A 16,366-nucleotide genomic window follows, 5' to 3' on the forward strand; every position below is an offset into this window, starting at 1 on the left:
CACAGCAAAATTTTATGGCTAAATGCAGGTCTTGAGTGTTCAAATGACCCAAGTTCAGGATTGGAGTACAAAAGTACAGGGTAGGGAGGCCAGGGACGCATGAACAATGTCTGTGGCAGACTGGTTTATGGATTTCTGTTGAAACCACTCTTCTCTAGTAACTGCTTCAAAGTATTCCCATTCTATTTGCCTGATGTACCATTACTATTTCAGAGTCAAGTACTTTAGGAAATTGATGCATTTGATATCTGCAGTTCATTGTCATCCTGTCAGTGGTGGAGTGAGTTCACCCAACAAAGCTTAACTAACCTCACAGATGGCATTTTCTTTTCCCTCTGTGTGGACCTGCATTTGACTCATTTTCAAATACAACTGGCCGTTGCACAGAAAGAGCAAATGTTTCATAGGCTTGAACTTCCTAAATAGAATCCTAAACTTATTTGAATGCATTCAAGCTTCTGTGCATCTGTTCACCCTGACATCTTATTTTTCTCCAATGAGAACTACAGGAAGATAAAAATGTGTCATAAGTTTCTGTTCTCTTACCTTGCCTATGTTAATGCTGTTTTACAGTTGTTGAAAAGTTACAGTTCCTGAAAAGGTATAGCTTCTAATGAGAATTTTGAAGTTCTGCAAATTACAGGAAAATATCAGGGTTTTAATACTAGAGACAGCTGGTTTACATTAAGATGTGCAGGGTTTTATATTTTAGTGAACTGGTTGATGTGATTTTTGGTTGTAACCTCATGATGTACAGGGATGTGTTCTTCCTCAAGTTCTGTTTCAGTCTATGAGGAGAGAAATTCTATGTTCTATGTTTTACATTTTAAAATACTATGTGTTTCTCTCACTGTAATGAACATTATACCTACCTTAAGAGATTTGATTACTTTCTTTTTTTTTGCACAGTATAAATGCATTAATAGCTGCCTGGAGTTGTCTTGGTGTATTAAAAGTCTAATGTACAGGAGAGTTAGATTTTTTTGTTCTAGCAAATTCTATGTATCAAATGTTTCCTATGTAAAGTGCATCTTGAGTGAAGTGTATTTTCTTGAAATGCTAAATAGAGAAGTATAAAACACAAATGTACTATTAGAATACGTTGAAAAATTGTACTAAGACCAAAACTAAAACACTTTTTAATCGTAGTTGATCTATTTGGAACGTTGCATTATTTGAAGTTTTTTAGCAGAAATTATGACTATCTTGAGTGTAGTAAAAAGTCCTAAAGTTATTCTCTACAAAATTAGTTTAAACAGTATGTGGCAATTATTGTATTTTAATTTCACCTAAGTGAGATCCTCAGTGTTAATGTTCTGTGTTGTTTTAAAGAAAGCTACAAGAGTAAAATCGTTTTGTTTCTTTTAATTTGTTATCCTTTGCTGCCCTCTTCAGCTCAGATGATGTACATCTATGGAGCAAGGTAAGTGGAGATAAAACTGTAAATAAAATCAAGCTTCTTTAGGCATTGCATGTTTATGGTGCATTATTGTAAATCCGAATCCTGAGGCTGAAAATTGTGGACCTGATTAATTTGATTAAGACTTCTGTCAATGGCAGATCGGACAAGTGTATCAAACTGAGTTTTCAAGTTGGACAGTTAAGTGAAATTGTGAAAAATCAAGTGTGCTGTTACCATGTCATTTAGCTTATTCTACTACAATTTTTAGATCAGTGCAGTTACAGCTGAACGTGATTTTAGCTTCTGGAACATAGTCTGCCATGGTTGTGCCATCTGGCATCAATTCACTTTCCTGCCCTCCCTGAACTTTCTTCCTGTCCTCACACTGGTGTTAGTACACTAGTAAGGGAGACATAATTTTTCAAAGTTTCTGTTAAATGACTTAAAGCATTGAAGTCAAAGCCAGATAAAAGAAATTAACCGAATGAACTCGAAGGGAAATTACTGATCATCTTGCTGACCCTACATTAGGGCGCTGCGTTAGGAAGACACTGCAATATAACTTGGTTATTATATTTTGCACAGCATTAGAATAGAGGAGATGTTGGTAGATACTCCTTTGGTTGTGGTTTCAGAATTTGGGAAGGGATGCACTGTCCTTTTTGTTATTATTCTTCAGTACTGTAGCTGCTGATTAATAGAAGTGTGTTTTAGATTTCACAAAGAAATCTTGGAACGAAACGGAAATTGAGATTTGGGAAGTCACTGATCAATGATTTGCATAAAATCAGTGCAGAGTTTTTTTTGCATTTTGCTACCTTTTAATGTTATGTGATGATTCTGGTGAGAGGGTGTTTATGTCTGCTGCCTGTCTTCTTCCCTTTTTGAATTAAAAAAAAAAAAAGGAAGAGTAGGGAAAGAAAAAAGGAGGTCTCTTATTGGTCCCATTATGAAAATAATTTTTAAAGACAGAAAGCTGAAGTAATGGTGGTCTGCATGTGAAGAAATATCCAGAGTTAATTCTGCTCTTCATCACAGTGGAAGAAAAATAAATTTTGTTGTCTTCACTAAGTTTAAAACTAAATACATGCATTGCACTTCTAAAATAAGAAATGCTAACTTGGGAAATAATTAGACACCTAGAAACAGAAATAATACTACCCTTTTTTTCCTATAATTCATCACTCTTACTATACTGATATTTGAGTCAAAAGAACTGTTATGACTTCTGTGGATTTTATTGCAGTGTGTATTGATTTATCATAGGAAGATGAGGGGAAAAGGGAAGTAAAACAGCTGTAGTTTAACTGTGAACAGTGTCCATGGTGTTGGTAGAAAAGTAATAGATAAGGTACTCAGTTGCACATTTGGTATTTTCTGTCTTTATTTTTCCATTTTCATCAACAATTGAAAGTGAGGGTTCCTTTTCTTTGTCATTACTTAAAACACTGCACTTTGGCAGTGAAAATGCATCTCCTTCTGGCTTTCAGATTGCATTCTAGCATCATAGGAGATAAAACAAAAATTCTTGAAACACAATTTCAGTTTTTAATTGAAGATTTAATTACTGAAAATTATTTAATTTCCTTAACAGTCTAAAGATTTTTACAGTGATGTTGTTTAGGTTAAAGTATTTGTAGGTAGGATGTGGGGGCTTTTGGCTAAATGCTTTTCTTTCAGGGGAAGGAAAGTCTATATATTTCTTTGGCTTGCATGATGGATCAAACGAGTGCTAAATGTAGTTGAATGTAATTAATTTTTATGAACGTATGTTTTGTCATTCAAAATCGCCCTTATTTACAACTGCTATCCTAGCTATCTTAATTCTAGTAGAGCATGATAAATGTTATTCCTTTATTATTTTTTTTGTACTTGCTTTTTTCAGATATAAAAAAAAAAAACAAGCTTTTTAGGACAATTTCAGCCTTTTGGTAAATTGGAACATAATTGTAGCATCTTCAGGAGTGACACACTTTAAGCAGTGTCTTAGGATAGCTAACTTCCTGTAGAATGATATATAAACAGAATACTGGAGTTCTCTCTGTCTTAATGCTATACCTCAGAAAGCATTTCTCTTTGCAATATTTTTTCAAGAAAACCCTATTATTTAGCAAAAAAACCCCTTTGTGTTTCTTAGGGAATGACTATGATGTGGTAAAGAATAATACTTTAACAGGGAGATGCTTTATTATTTTGAGAATTCAATTTCAGATACTGTTTGTCCTTGCTTGCTTCTTTTGGCTGCAATGTACGATTATTCTGTCTTACCAGATAACAGAACTGTTGTACAAGGATGAACGTTATTGCCTGACGCCTCCAGGACCAACTGGTAGAGTTTCAATTTCTATGATTGTAACTTATCCACAAATCCGTTCTTCTGTGTAATGATGGGTTTGAGGGATTACAACAGTAAACACTGATTGCTTCTTTTTGAAAGTGAAATTTGAAAACATGTTGGGTAAAATCCTGATTCAAATAATCAGAGCATATTCTCTGAGATCCAGGAGATTTTTTTTTTTTTAGAATTATGAACAAATCTTGCTGATAATGATTTATTTTTATAAATTTATAGATAGAAACGGAGATTTAGAAGGAATACAGTATCAGTGCTTAAATACTTAAAAAAAAAAAAAGAACAACCAGTTTTTCAACCTACTTTTACCTTTGGTAGTACAGGTACTCATTTTTTGAGGCAAAATGCTACTTAATATCCCAAATTTTCTACCTTGAAATAAGTATACTTTTTAGTTTAATGTGGTTTTTTTTAAAAAAAGGTTTGGTTTTTTCCCCTCCTTTCAGAGCCAGAGGGGCAAGGAGGGTTGGGGACAGCTAACCTTTGAGAAGACAATACTTGATGCTCTTCCTGTTCTGGGAAGTGCTACAGGACCCCACATATTTTTGCACTGCATAGATAAGAAACTTAGCATAATTTGATGAAATCTGTTCATCTTGACTTTCATTGGCTAATAGGCAGTTTCTTCAGTGTTACTTGCTCGAATGGTTGAAATATTTCTGTATGCTGTTATATTAATATTACAATATTTAGTGTAGCTTGGTAATGGACTATAATGGGTAAAATGTACAGAATAAATATGCAAAGTGTTAGAAATCTGTTTTTTCTTTTGAGCAATGACAAAATATTTGTGGCAACTATTTGGGGTAGCAGGCAGGAAAGGGGGGGAAGGCCTTGGGCAGTACCACTTCTGTCACACAGTAGTGGAAAAAATAGATTGAAGTAAGATTCTGTACTGAAAAGCTGTCACTAGGTCTGAAAATAATTAATATTCCTTTCACTCACCAGTTAGATATGTGCTCCCAAACCACATAATCTCTATGCCTCAGTGATCATTGTTGCCATTTCAGAGCCTCTCATCAGGGTGACATCTCACACCAAAATGATTTCTTATAAATTAATCTTGATAACATGACAGTCTCGGTAATTTTAGTGGAATGCTTTCTCTTGTTTTTTTCCACAGAAGCTGTTGGCTATTTTCTTTATCACTTGATTGACAGCATGAGTGACTCAGAGGTACAGGCCAAGGAGGAGCGTTTGAGACAATACTTCCATCAGCTGAAGAAGATGGTACCATTTCATTTTTTGCTACATAATGCCTGTCCTGCCTGACATGTATCTATTAGGTTTGAAATTGCTGCTTTTAAGTACAACCAGACCACTTCTCAATGACATGCAAGAGCTGGAGACTCGAATTACGTCTGAGATAATTTCTGTTAGACAAATTTCAGTTTGGTTGTGTTTCAAAACTCATATAATTTTTTTTCCCCACCTCTTGGTACAGAATATAGTTATCCCTACAAGCCACTACAGCGGCATTTGCAGACTGCTGGACGCCTCTCAAGTTCCTGAATTAATTAAGGTCTGTGCTTCTATAGCAATTACTTTGAATCTAAAAAAAATCTCTGAATATATTCTCCTTTGCAAACTAAATATCTTCATGCAGTGATTATATGTAAGCCTTTTAACCTTTTATGATTTTTCACTGTTGTAGTTGGTTTCATTTCTAATGTGAAAGGGATACATTTAATAAATGCTGTTTCAAGTCAGTGTAAGAATGCTGCGGAACACGCTTTTTTTTCCATTGCTATTGTATAATTACCTTGAACCTTTTGAGTATGATACGCTTACTTAGAGATTGAACTTTGGGGGAGATCAGTGATATTTTCGTCTTACTGAATTTCAGGATGCAAGGTTACTGTGCCATAAAAAATCCCTGTCTACAGACAACATTCCAGAAGTAAATTCACAGATAGCTATGCTTGTTCTTACTGTAATAACACTGTTTGGATATGGCCTTTAGATGAAGTGTAATCACTAGCTTTCAGGTCATGGAAGTATATTAACGTTATTTAAATCTACCATTTGAAGTTCAGAGGTTACTTTCCAGAGTAGGAGTAAAGGCTGTCCAGATTTTCACATAGACCTGATACTTGACCTTGGAGTTGGCGGAGGTTTCATGCCTCAGTTTCCCTGTCTGGTAGATATTTTCTTGAAAGTTCTAGTTAGTTAACAGTAGTGGTGTGAGTTTGTAAATTACAGTGATCCACTTGAGTGGCAGGAACCATATAAATCCATACTGCTTCTAATGGTCGAGTGTCAAGTCTTTACGTTTCTGATCTGAGCAAAGTGGAGCTGGGAAAAGAAACAGGCTTCTATCCCCTACTTCCCTGAACACAAAGAACTGAGTGTGAGAGAGACAGCAATGTTGACCTTTATAGAGATGCAACTTAATGTTGGAGGGTTTTTTTTACTATTTTCTGATTCAAGTCTTCAATTAGTAGGCACTATTTAAACAGATAAAAGCACCTTAAATGATTAAAAAATTTCTTGGAGTATGAAAGAAGAGGATTATTTTGTCTGTCTTTTATTAAAGTGATCCGACAAGTTGTTCAGGGAAGGGTGTTTTTGCAATTGACATTCTTTCTGTTACCTCCATTTAGAGTGCTAAATCTGACGTGTCTGCTTTGGAGAAGAAGCTAGAAAAGCGAAAAGCTGAAAACCAGCCTATTACAGATGTCTTGAAACAACTCATACTTGCTCTTTGTGAAGAAGAGGTATCGTAAGCAATGCAGAGATAATTGGAAACACATAGCTATATTTTTAAAGGGACATAAATGACTGTGATATTGAAAGACATCGTTAAGCAAAGACAAGTGCAGTGCTTCAGGTTTCATGGTTTGATGCTTATAAATCAAACATAAGTGCAAAAAGCAATTAAATCAAAAGGTTAACTAATTTCAGCAACACCTTGAATGGCATGTTTTGGGGTTGCTGAAGATTGTTTACAATAATCTGCAAAGTGAATGATAGTAACAGCTGTGATAGGTTTATCATACATGCCAAATGTCCTTTCAAGCCATGGCTCCGGTCTCTTATATCTAGATTGTCAAGCAACTGATACATGCACTAGTCATTTGCAATTCAAATATTACTAGGTTGTTAATGCAGGGATTGAAATTCCATTTTCCTGCAGGAGGAAAGCTCTTCTGAGATAAAGGGTCTCTTGCCTTCGTTCGGCAGGCGTCCAGCTGTAGTTTACATTCATTTAGTGCGTGTCTGTAATTTGTGGAGTATCACCGCACTTTTGTTCAGTTTCTTGTTCAGTATGATCCTGCCTATAAAGCTGGATATATAGGAACAGTAACAGTTGTGCAGATGATAGCAAAATATTCTCTGTTGCCACGAACACAGTTTAGGAGGAGTTGTATATCTCGGCTGTATATCTCTACAGTTTTGCATATGAAATAAGCCTAGATGCAAACACCATTGCAAGTTTAAAGTGGTCAAATGTATGAATAAGAATGTATAGAAAAATAAGCTTTCTATGGAATTATTAAGTAGTTTCTTACTCTTTAGGAAGTAGTTTTGTTATGTGTTTGGCAGTGTACTGGATGAAAATGGTTATGAATTCGAAGTAAATAAGAACTGTTTTAGAATATGCTAATCATGTGCATGGTCTTGGGATTAAAATAAAAGTCACTTACATTAAAAAAATGCAAGAAATGTAAATGCAAAGCAAGAAAATTCGTTTAGAAGTATACCCTCAAATTAATGTAGGTGTTCTACAAAAATAATGTTTGCAAAACAGCTTTCACTCTTAAAATTTGCTAAAGCATTACAGCAGGGTGTTTTCGGATGTGATCCTACACTACTAAAAGCATTAAAGCAGTCATGTAACTGCACACTGAACGTATAAGATTCATAATGTCAGATTGACTTTTCCTCTAGTTCACATCTTTGCTTTGTTCCTTTTTTAGAATATGCAAAAAGCCCTTGAAGTGAAAGCCAAATACGAACCGGACATGGTTGTCGGTGGCTATGCAGCCTTAATAAATTTGTGCTGTCGACATGATAATGTAGAAGAGGCAATGAACCTGAAAGAAAAAGTGTAAGTACACCGGCACTGAAACATGTCACAGAGATTTATGCTGATACACAGACCTTGTTGAATTAAGTAGGTTGAGTATTAACCCCCTCATCCATTTTTAATTAGTTTTCCCCAACAATGTATGTGCATTTAAAACAGTCATGGGTGTGGTTTTTGGAAACAAAAAATTTGCTTTGTTTAACTGAACATTAGAAGCAGGTACTTTGTGTGGTCAGTAATTGTTTTTAATTTTTATTTTGAAAAAGGCAGATTGCTACATAAGATGTTGTTTTGTTGGGTTTTTTTTTTTATTTTAAACATGCATAGTGTCTAAATTGAATTTTGGCTTAATTTACAGTTAAATATAGGTACCTGTATTGTGTGTTACAAAGCACCTAGAATGTGTTTGGAGTGCAGGACACCTATATTGTTTTAGAATAGCAGTGTTTAGTAGTGTTACTTTAAGACTATCAACAAGCATTCTGTTTTAAATTTTTATATTCAGTTCTATGTACCTTGGCTGTAAAAGTTAGCTCCCAGCTAAAACATGCCATGCGTGACTTAGCCTGGAGCAAATTCTTACAGATGATCCTTCTATTTGCCCCTTTTTCCCTCGAAAGGCTCCTTTTGGTCTGATGCTATAGTGAATCACAAACAAGTTATTATGTATTTCAGATTCTCTCTCACATACACCCACAAAGTACTTGCTTAGGTTTACAATAGGGTGGCAGGCAGGGGTTCGTTACACCCTGCTAGTATTAGAAATGATGTGAAATGATTGAGCTGTGAATATCAAGAATTTTACCACTCTACAAATAAGGGTTGTGTGTTGGCTTTGGCTGCATTTCTGCACTCTCACAGTCTCCAGAGTGAGCTTGCAGGAAGTGAAACTCAGTCTTCTGCTGGAGTTTTGCTGCCCTAACGCATTTTTACTAATCTGCCTCAAGCGTAGCCTCATATTGCAAAGAAGTGTCTCTTTGGATTGTTATACAAAGAAGCAGCAGTGGAGGAATTAACTTTTAGTACTTCCAGGGAAAAGAAACAACACATAGCAGGAAGTTCAAAATAGTGGCTTTTAACTTAGGTGAATAGTTTCAACCTCTCTGTCAAAGAGATTATAGCCCTGTTCCAGTCATCTGCACTGTTTTCTTCCCAGGCTTCTGAAAAATACCCTATTTTATGCAATAACTATCCAATAATTAATTAAACCATCTGACTCTTTCTCAGAAACATAACCTTTGGCTTTTGAGGGTGGGAAGGTGCATGGATTCTGTTTTTAAATCACGTTCTCATGATGCATCTTTTCAATTCCGTCAGATTTTTCCTTTAAGACTCACTATCATTTTTAGCTCTTAGTGTTGTTGTTGTGTTATGTACTTTTAAAAATAAATCTTTAAGCTGAAGCTATAAAATGTGAGCCTCTGTTGATAAAATTCTTAATGCTTTAATTTCCAGCTTCCCTAGGAATTCACCTGTTGCTCTTGACAGTGGAAAGTACGTAGCACTGGTAGAAGCCTTAGAAAAGCATGGTAGACTAGAAGGTAATCCATTTGCTTTCATTGTCTGTTTCTGCTATATAATAAAGGTATCTTGCCTCAAGAATAAAAATGTGAGTTGATATTAATGGTATATCATGTCCTGAAAAGTGCTTGAACATTTTGCATACAAATTTGCATGTGAATTCAACCAGAGATGCTTGGACAGTGCAGGCCATTAGTTTTAATGGATTGGCAAGCTTGTCATTTACATTTGCACAGCTCAGTGCTTTTTGCATTTCTGCAGCTAGTTTTTATTAGCATTGCTGTTTGGATTGAGTTTGAAGATCATGACTTATGGCACAAATTGCGTATGTGCCTAGACTAATGGCTTTGTTTTTGCTTAAGAAGGTCTGAAGGCTGAACATAAAACCTATAAAAATAACCTTCTCATAGGAGCCAAGTATTGCAAAAAAATAATTTAACTTTCCATAAAGTATATATTTTTGTTACTATTCTTTTTTGTGTTGGCTGTTGAATTTTATATTCAATCTGTAAACTGCCTGGGAATTTTGGCTTTTTAACAAGTGTTCTGCAAACTACCCATTTCATATTTCTAGATGTTTGCATTAGGCTGTTAGCTCTTCCATTTTTTGTAATTAATCTAACATGGTTCTGTGGTTTACGTGGTTTGGTTGATCTTTGAAAAGAACTCTAGACTGTCATTAGCTTTAAAAGGTGATTCTGAATATCGTGTTTATGATTGTGTAGAGTACTAACTACACTAACACTAAAAACATGATCTAAGCATAGACACAAAATGTAATGGTTTTATTTAAAACACTGTAAAACAAAACAAAAAAGCTAATACAGTTTTTTCATGTAAGATCTTCCTTTGAAATTTGTCTTGGCCTCTTATTAAGCTTACTGTTAGAAAAATAATAAACAAAGCTGATGTTGTCCAAATCATAATAAATCAGATCATGTCCACCTCCACATTAAGCAGTTTGAAAATATGAGCTTGCTTTTAAGACCATAAATGTCCCTCAGTAAATAAAATAATTCAGAAATGTAGCCAAATGTAAAGTGGTCAAAACATTCTGTCTGTGCAATAATTAAGAACATTATAAAAATGCACTTATTCCATATACAAAAATGTTTGTTTCCGCCTTGCTAATGAAGCTTAATGAACCTAATGTTTTAACGTGCAGTCTGTTAGAAGGCTTTCATTGGCTCTCCTTGGCTAATTAGTATCGACACAGCAAACAGGCCCTATCGGTATCAGACCATTAGTCTGGCTGTATATACAGTGTAAACATATCTTTATTATCTGGCCTCGTGACAAGCCATCTGCTGAAGAAACAATGGAGTGATTTAGCAGATGTTAGCATTGAACGATAAAAGCATCCATTTAGTAGAATCTTGCAGCTATAGGGCAGACTGTACAGGGTTATGTGGTGCAGAGTGGGCACACAGTTCCTATCTATAATTTGTAGTCAAAGTTGCAGCAAAATGATAAAACCATGCTATTGTGGATTTATAATTGTAGTCTCGTTTAGAAATGCAAGTAGTAATTAACTTGAAATCGGCATTATACACCAGAATTTACATTCCTGCTGGGTTTGAAATGCTGTTTTAATAGCAGTTTGTTTTCCCTACATGAAATTACCTAAGGGTCTTTTGTGTTGTTTCATTGTAGATGCTATTAACATTCTAACGGAGATGAAAGAGAAGGATGTTCCTATCTCAGGCAGAACGGTTGCGTCTTTGCTCCGCATCCTGAATGCTGCTGCCACGAGAGGTGAAGTTGAAAGAGTGAATCGATTACATGACGCCATTGCAAACCTGGGGTTGGTGCAGACTGCTGCCCTTCATGCCCCTCTGATTACAGTTCACCTTGAAAAGTAAGCTATGCTTGGGCTTCAGATGGAGCAAGTTATATTTATTTGTGTTCTAGGACCTGCGGACGCAGTTTGCAGCTGCGTGTACGTGTCTGGAAGTGTTCACGCACAGGCAATTACTGAAGTGATCTCGGAGTAGTAATGAACAAATATGTTTTCTTAATTTAGCAAAACCTCTTTTCATCAGCTAGACATCATGGGAACAACAGCTGTGTTTTATGGGCACATCAGAGATGAAGTGGCTATATGTTGGAATATGCTTATGAATTAGTTTGTTCTAAAGTCTGTTTGACAGGGTAGCTATTCAGAGCATGATAGGTGCAGACTCAGCTCTTGTGGTTAAGTGCAACGTGTTTTCACATCAAAACAGCAGCATTTTGCTGTGCTTTCCAATATATCTCAGGTGAGTTGCAGGGCAGTTGTTGAACACTGAAGTGTTTTTAATTCATGTGATTCAAATAAACAGATATCATTGCCAGTAGGCTGCTGTGTTGCTGAATTTAAAATGCAAAGAAAATACTGTCTGGTCTGTTACATTCGAGGGATTTTGCCTATATAATAACTTCTAATACCATTCATTAGAGAAAAGGAATTTTGTACAGGCATGCTGGTAGGAAGTACCTTTAATTTCATGTGCATTATTCCTTTGCATAAATTTTCATTATGAGGTGTAGGATATTTCAATTAACATAGGTATGAACTACACAACAACTTCTTACTAAAATTGAGGCAAATTTCCTCTGCCATATGCACAATCCTTGTATTATTCTTTTGGGTCACTTATGTAGTTCCTGGATTTTCAGCACTTGTAGCTAGAGCTTATGAATCAATTTCTTGATATTTGGTTCATGTAAACAAAATGTTATTGGCATAAATATAGTACCTGTGAAATAAGTGATGTTTTCATCGTATCATGTAAGTCAGCCATGTAGGGGTTTTTAATTCTTGTAGGTACTCTGCATATGCAAGAACTGTATAATATTTCTGGATCGAAAATTCTTGAAAAATAGGTAATAATGTGTGTACATTCTCTTTTAAAAACAGTGTTTAGTGAAGTGGTCAACAGTTAGGAATACAGTGTACATCTTCTCAGTCAGTGACTGCCTTGGTTGCATCACAAGCCAGGCAGATGTTTATGAAAGTAATTTAACTGCAATCATATGTAACTAATGTGTCGGAAAAATATCTGATCTGCTTTGCAGTGCGCATAAGAGCAGCTGCATTTTACATAATTGCTTCATGCACATTGACATGCAAGGTGTACCTGCTGCTACTTGGGCTTTTTTTCACTTAAGATGCAGTGTGTGATGGTGTAGATAAAGGTGTGATCATGTGCAGATGAAAAGGGGGACAGTAATGAGTGTTATTTTTATTTGATTCCACATTCTTTTGGATTAGAAGTTTTTGGGAAAACTTTATAAAAGGTTGGAGTTTTTTTATTAATAAAGGGACTTTTGATGAGACTAGATTCATGAAGGAGAAAGTAGTTCCAGACTGTGGAATTGTATGGCTAGAAGTCATTGGTCCTCACCTGCAGAGGCGCTAATTTTCATATAATAATGTATATTTCATATACATACATAAAACACAAAGTAAGCTAATTTCTTATGGATTTTTTACCACCTTATGAGTGGAGAGACTGCATCTTCTCTGATGGTAGACAGAATTTGGGAGATTTTTTTTCTGCATAATTTGCTTAGGAGGAATAACTGCATTTTCACTTTTTTTGGCGAGGGGAAGGTGCTGTGGTTTGGGGTTTGTTTGTTTTTCTTAGATACGCTAAGAGTATTTTGAAAGTTGTGAGTGACTGAAATAAGCGGTAGTGCTTATTCTTTGCTGTCCTACAGCTCAAGTATCATGCTGAAGTGTTGTCATTTAGCTGCAGGTCATCAGCATGCCTCTGAGATAGGCTCTGGGGTATTTTTAAATGTTCCACAGTAGTGATTGTACTAATGTTTTGTGTTCTTAATTTATTTCAAACTTTTTAATTGCTTGTAAAGGAATATGTGGTTCATTTTTGAAGATGTCAACAATTTTAGGTATAAAGTGTTTTCATCTACCCTTAACTTCCAGTCCCAGATATTCTTAAGTCCTCCTCAAGTCCTAGTGCAAGTTAAAAGTTTTTAACAGAGCAGGGAAAAGAAAAAAATGATGATGGACTGCATAACTTTACAAAAGCTAGTGTTATAGTAGAATGGACATTTTGCCTTCAATATTCTGGGAAACATTTAACTGAGTTAACTGGAGAAAGAACTCATACTTACCTTGTGGTTTTTCTGACACTGAGTAAGGGGAACTACCCCCCTGCATTGAATTGTCTGATTTTTATCTCTGACCTTGAACGATTTCTCAAGATGGGAAAATCACGTTAAAAACTGAGACAGTCCACATGGTCTTGGTCTGTCATGTGATGTGATAAACCTTCTTTGGGTTGTGTGACAAAAATCTGCAAGGATATAAAGAACTTGTACTTTGTCTTAAAATATGTCTTACTTTTGAACTGGTTCTTCCATCTGCTGATAATTAGAAAAACTTGTGTTACCTACACTGTGTAAAAGTCATTAAGATTTTTAAGGATTGTAGTTTTGGCTTAAGTTCTCTACCAACTCACCTTTGAGAAAAGAAACAAACAAACAAAATCTTCAGGTTTGAAAATTACTAATTCTTGATGTAACAAGTGCTCTGAAGCAGAAGGAAGAAAATTTGCAGGTAAACTATGAAAGCATTATGTTCCAGACCATATGAGTAAAATGTTTGGTAGTTTTAAGTCAAGGAACACAAGCAGTTAATACCTGTATCTTAAATGATAAAAAGGCTATAGTTGGATTGTTCTTTAAAAATGGTTAGAATGGTTAGTGTATTTTAATACAGCGTTATCCAGTAGGACATTGTGGGCTCATTTGTCTTTAATGTCATATAAACCCATTTTGATTAGTTTCTTATGTACTGGACAGAGCATGAATGCAGTACCTTGACAATTTTCCTTCTGTTGTTTTCATGAAGTTAAAATCACCTCTGATTCTTCTTGAGATCATTCTGTAGCACTTACAAGTTGTTTGACTTTTATATGCACTTTTAAAAATAGGCATCTTTGTAAATGAAGTGGTGTTTTTAGTGGGGGACACATATCTCTAGTGGGGAGAGAGGTTTTTTCCAATTTTTTTTGTGGCTTTATCTCAGATATTGTATTAAAACTCCTTATGTGTTGCAATGAAATTAGGGATGTTTGGCTCTCTTACTCCATTATTGCAATTAGGAATTTAGCATCATCAGTGCCAAAGGACAAAAGTGTCTCATTTGCCCTATGGGGACAGGACAGTGATAAGATGATTTTTCGTCAAGGATCATTGGGTCGTAATTAAGTTACATTCATGGCTATTGCTTTTTGAAGGATGATTGGTAAATGACAGGCTTCATGTGCTTGCTATGGACAGTGTTCACTAGGGTTTTTTCTCCCTCTGTCAGAAAATCCTGTTGAGTCTGATAATGTAAATGTGGCATTTTATTCTGAACAAAAGAGCAGGGAAATGAGCTATCTTGTCTAATCATTCAGTTGTTTAACACCGACTTCCAGTTTAGACTCAATTGGCTGGAAAGCACTTGACATGTGAAGTTAGTGCTGTTCGGAACGCATGTTTGAGTAAATTTTAAAGTAAGTGACAGCTAAATTGTACCTAGGGAAATTACAAAGCCTTCAACACAGTTAATTTTTTGGGGAGGATTAGTTGTAATTGCAACACCAGTCTCCTTGAAGATTCCTTAGTACCGCAAATGAACAGAAGCACATTTAGCTCTTTCAAGAGCCCGTTCTCTTTTAACAGAATAATTTTTGTAAAGCTGATTGTACCTTGCTGAATTGACTTCCCTCTACACTAACATCTGCTTCAGATTTGTAGAGAGGGATTTGTTTTACCAGGCTACCCTCCACCCCCACCCCAGAGAGTCCCTTTTTTTTTCTACCTCTCTAGTGATTTCAGGTTTGAGAGCTTTACAATCAGTAAACCCCTTAGGTAAATTGCCACTTCACTAAAGCATTATGCATAATGTTGCAGCACTTCATTCCAATTAAAATCAATATTTGGAGTCTTATTTTTATCGGGCAGACTTTCTGGTTGGGAAAGTTGTTTATTACAAGTAAAAGGGTTAGATTTAGTGCTGCATTCTTAAAGCAAGAGGGGAGTGGCTTGTTGAAAATAGGGGGGACTGAAATATCCAGGCGTGGTATAACCAGTCCTGCTGCAGTGTGTCCTGCAATCTTCCAACAACTGAGTAATTTTGGCTCTTCAGATAGCTTTGTGTGATTCAAACTGCCCCCACAAATACTTTGGAAGATTGGACCCATAATACTTTCATGGCCATTCTAAGCAGAAAGCAAAAGAATCAAAAAACTTGGTGTCTTAACCCAAACATCACTTTAGCTGGAAAATAATGCCAAAGTAGGACTGACTCTTCTGGGCCAAGCAGAATGTACTCATGGCTGAGGCTCCTTGTGTCATTCAAAAATAATTGTCTATCTTCTTTTTTAAAAGAGCAAGTTTCAAAGTGCTAGAAAAATACACCTAATCTTTAAGTGGAACAGGTCTTAGTCCTGCGCAGATAATATTTCTTGAGTGACTTAAAGCTGTAGTATCTGACCAACTCAAAATGAAGCATGGATCATCTATGTTCACACATTTAAAATACTGTTCATTCCAAACTGATGCTGGAAATCCGATTTTTCCAACACGGCTATGAGTATATGGCTTTTTTTTTCCTTTTTAACTTGAACCATATTAATTAAATAGTAATTTTAGACAAGGCTTTAAATGTCTTAGAGTAGTAGACACCCTTTGAGAGGATGAAAGGGTGTTCGACATGCATAACTTCTTACAGAAAGACTCCCAAATACTTTCAAATGTACAGCTGTTTGTTAATTTAAAGTCATTATGTCTAAATGGCATTTTCTTAAAATGTAGAGATTCTTTTTTGTGCTGCTCTTTTTATTATAATTGTTATTAGAAACACATTAAAATGGTACCTCTACTTGAATCTTGAAGCCTATAGTGAGTTCCTTATTTTCATTTTCTAAAAGGAGTGTAAAAACTGCTCACAAAAGTAGCTGCTGGTACATACTTGGACTTAACTGCAGTTTGTGACTGTTAAAAAATACTGCAGATTGTTAAATCATAGAGGCTCAAGTACAAGCATAAGCTTGATCACTTTTTC

General features: G+C 35.6%; 1 protein-coding gene across 2 annotated transcripts in view; it reads left to right on the forward strand.

The window, feature by feature from the left end:
* LRPPRC (leucine rich pentatricopeptide repeat containing) overlaps positions 1–16,366 on the forward strand; it is an 87,802-nt gene that overhangs the window by 29,993 nt on the left and 41,443 nt on the right. For both annotated transcript variants that reach the window (XM_066178501.1, XM_066178502.1), the window contains exons 15-22: positions 1,396–1,423; positions 3,674–3,731; positions 4,879–4,985; positions 5,200–5,277; positions 6,359–6,472; positions 7,676–7,806; positions 9,241–9,326; positions 10,960–11,164. In XM_066178501.1, the coding sequence (XP_066034598.1) occupies positions 1,396–1,423; positions 3,674–3,731; positions 4,879–4,985; positions 5,200–5,277; positions 6,359–6,472; positions 7,676–7,806; positions 9,241–9,326; positions 10,960–11,164 (807 nt within the window). The remainder of the gene's footprint in view (positions 1–1,395; positions 1,424–3,673; positions 3,732–4,878; positions 4,986–5,199; positions 5,278–6,358; positions 6,473–7,675; positions 7,807–9,240; positions 9,327–10,959; positions 11,165–16,366) is intronic.

Source organism: Chamaea fasciata, unplaced genomic scaffold (genome assembly GCF_029207755.1).
Source record: "Chamaea fasciata isolate MVZ Bird 193981 ecotype frontalis unplaced genomic scaffold, bChaFas1.0.hap1 SCAF_3, whole genome shotgun sequence".
Classification (NCBI taxonomy): Eukaryota; Metazoa; Chordata; class Aves; order Passeriformes; family Sylviidae; genus Chamaea; species Chamaea fasciata.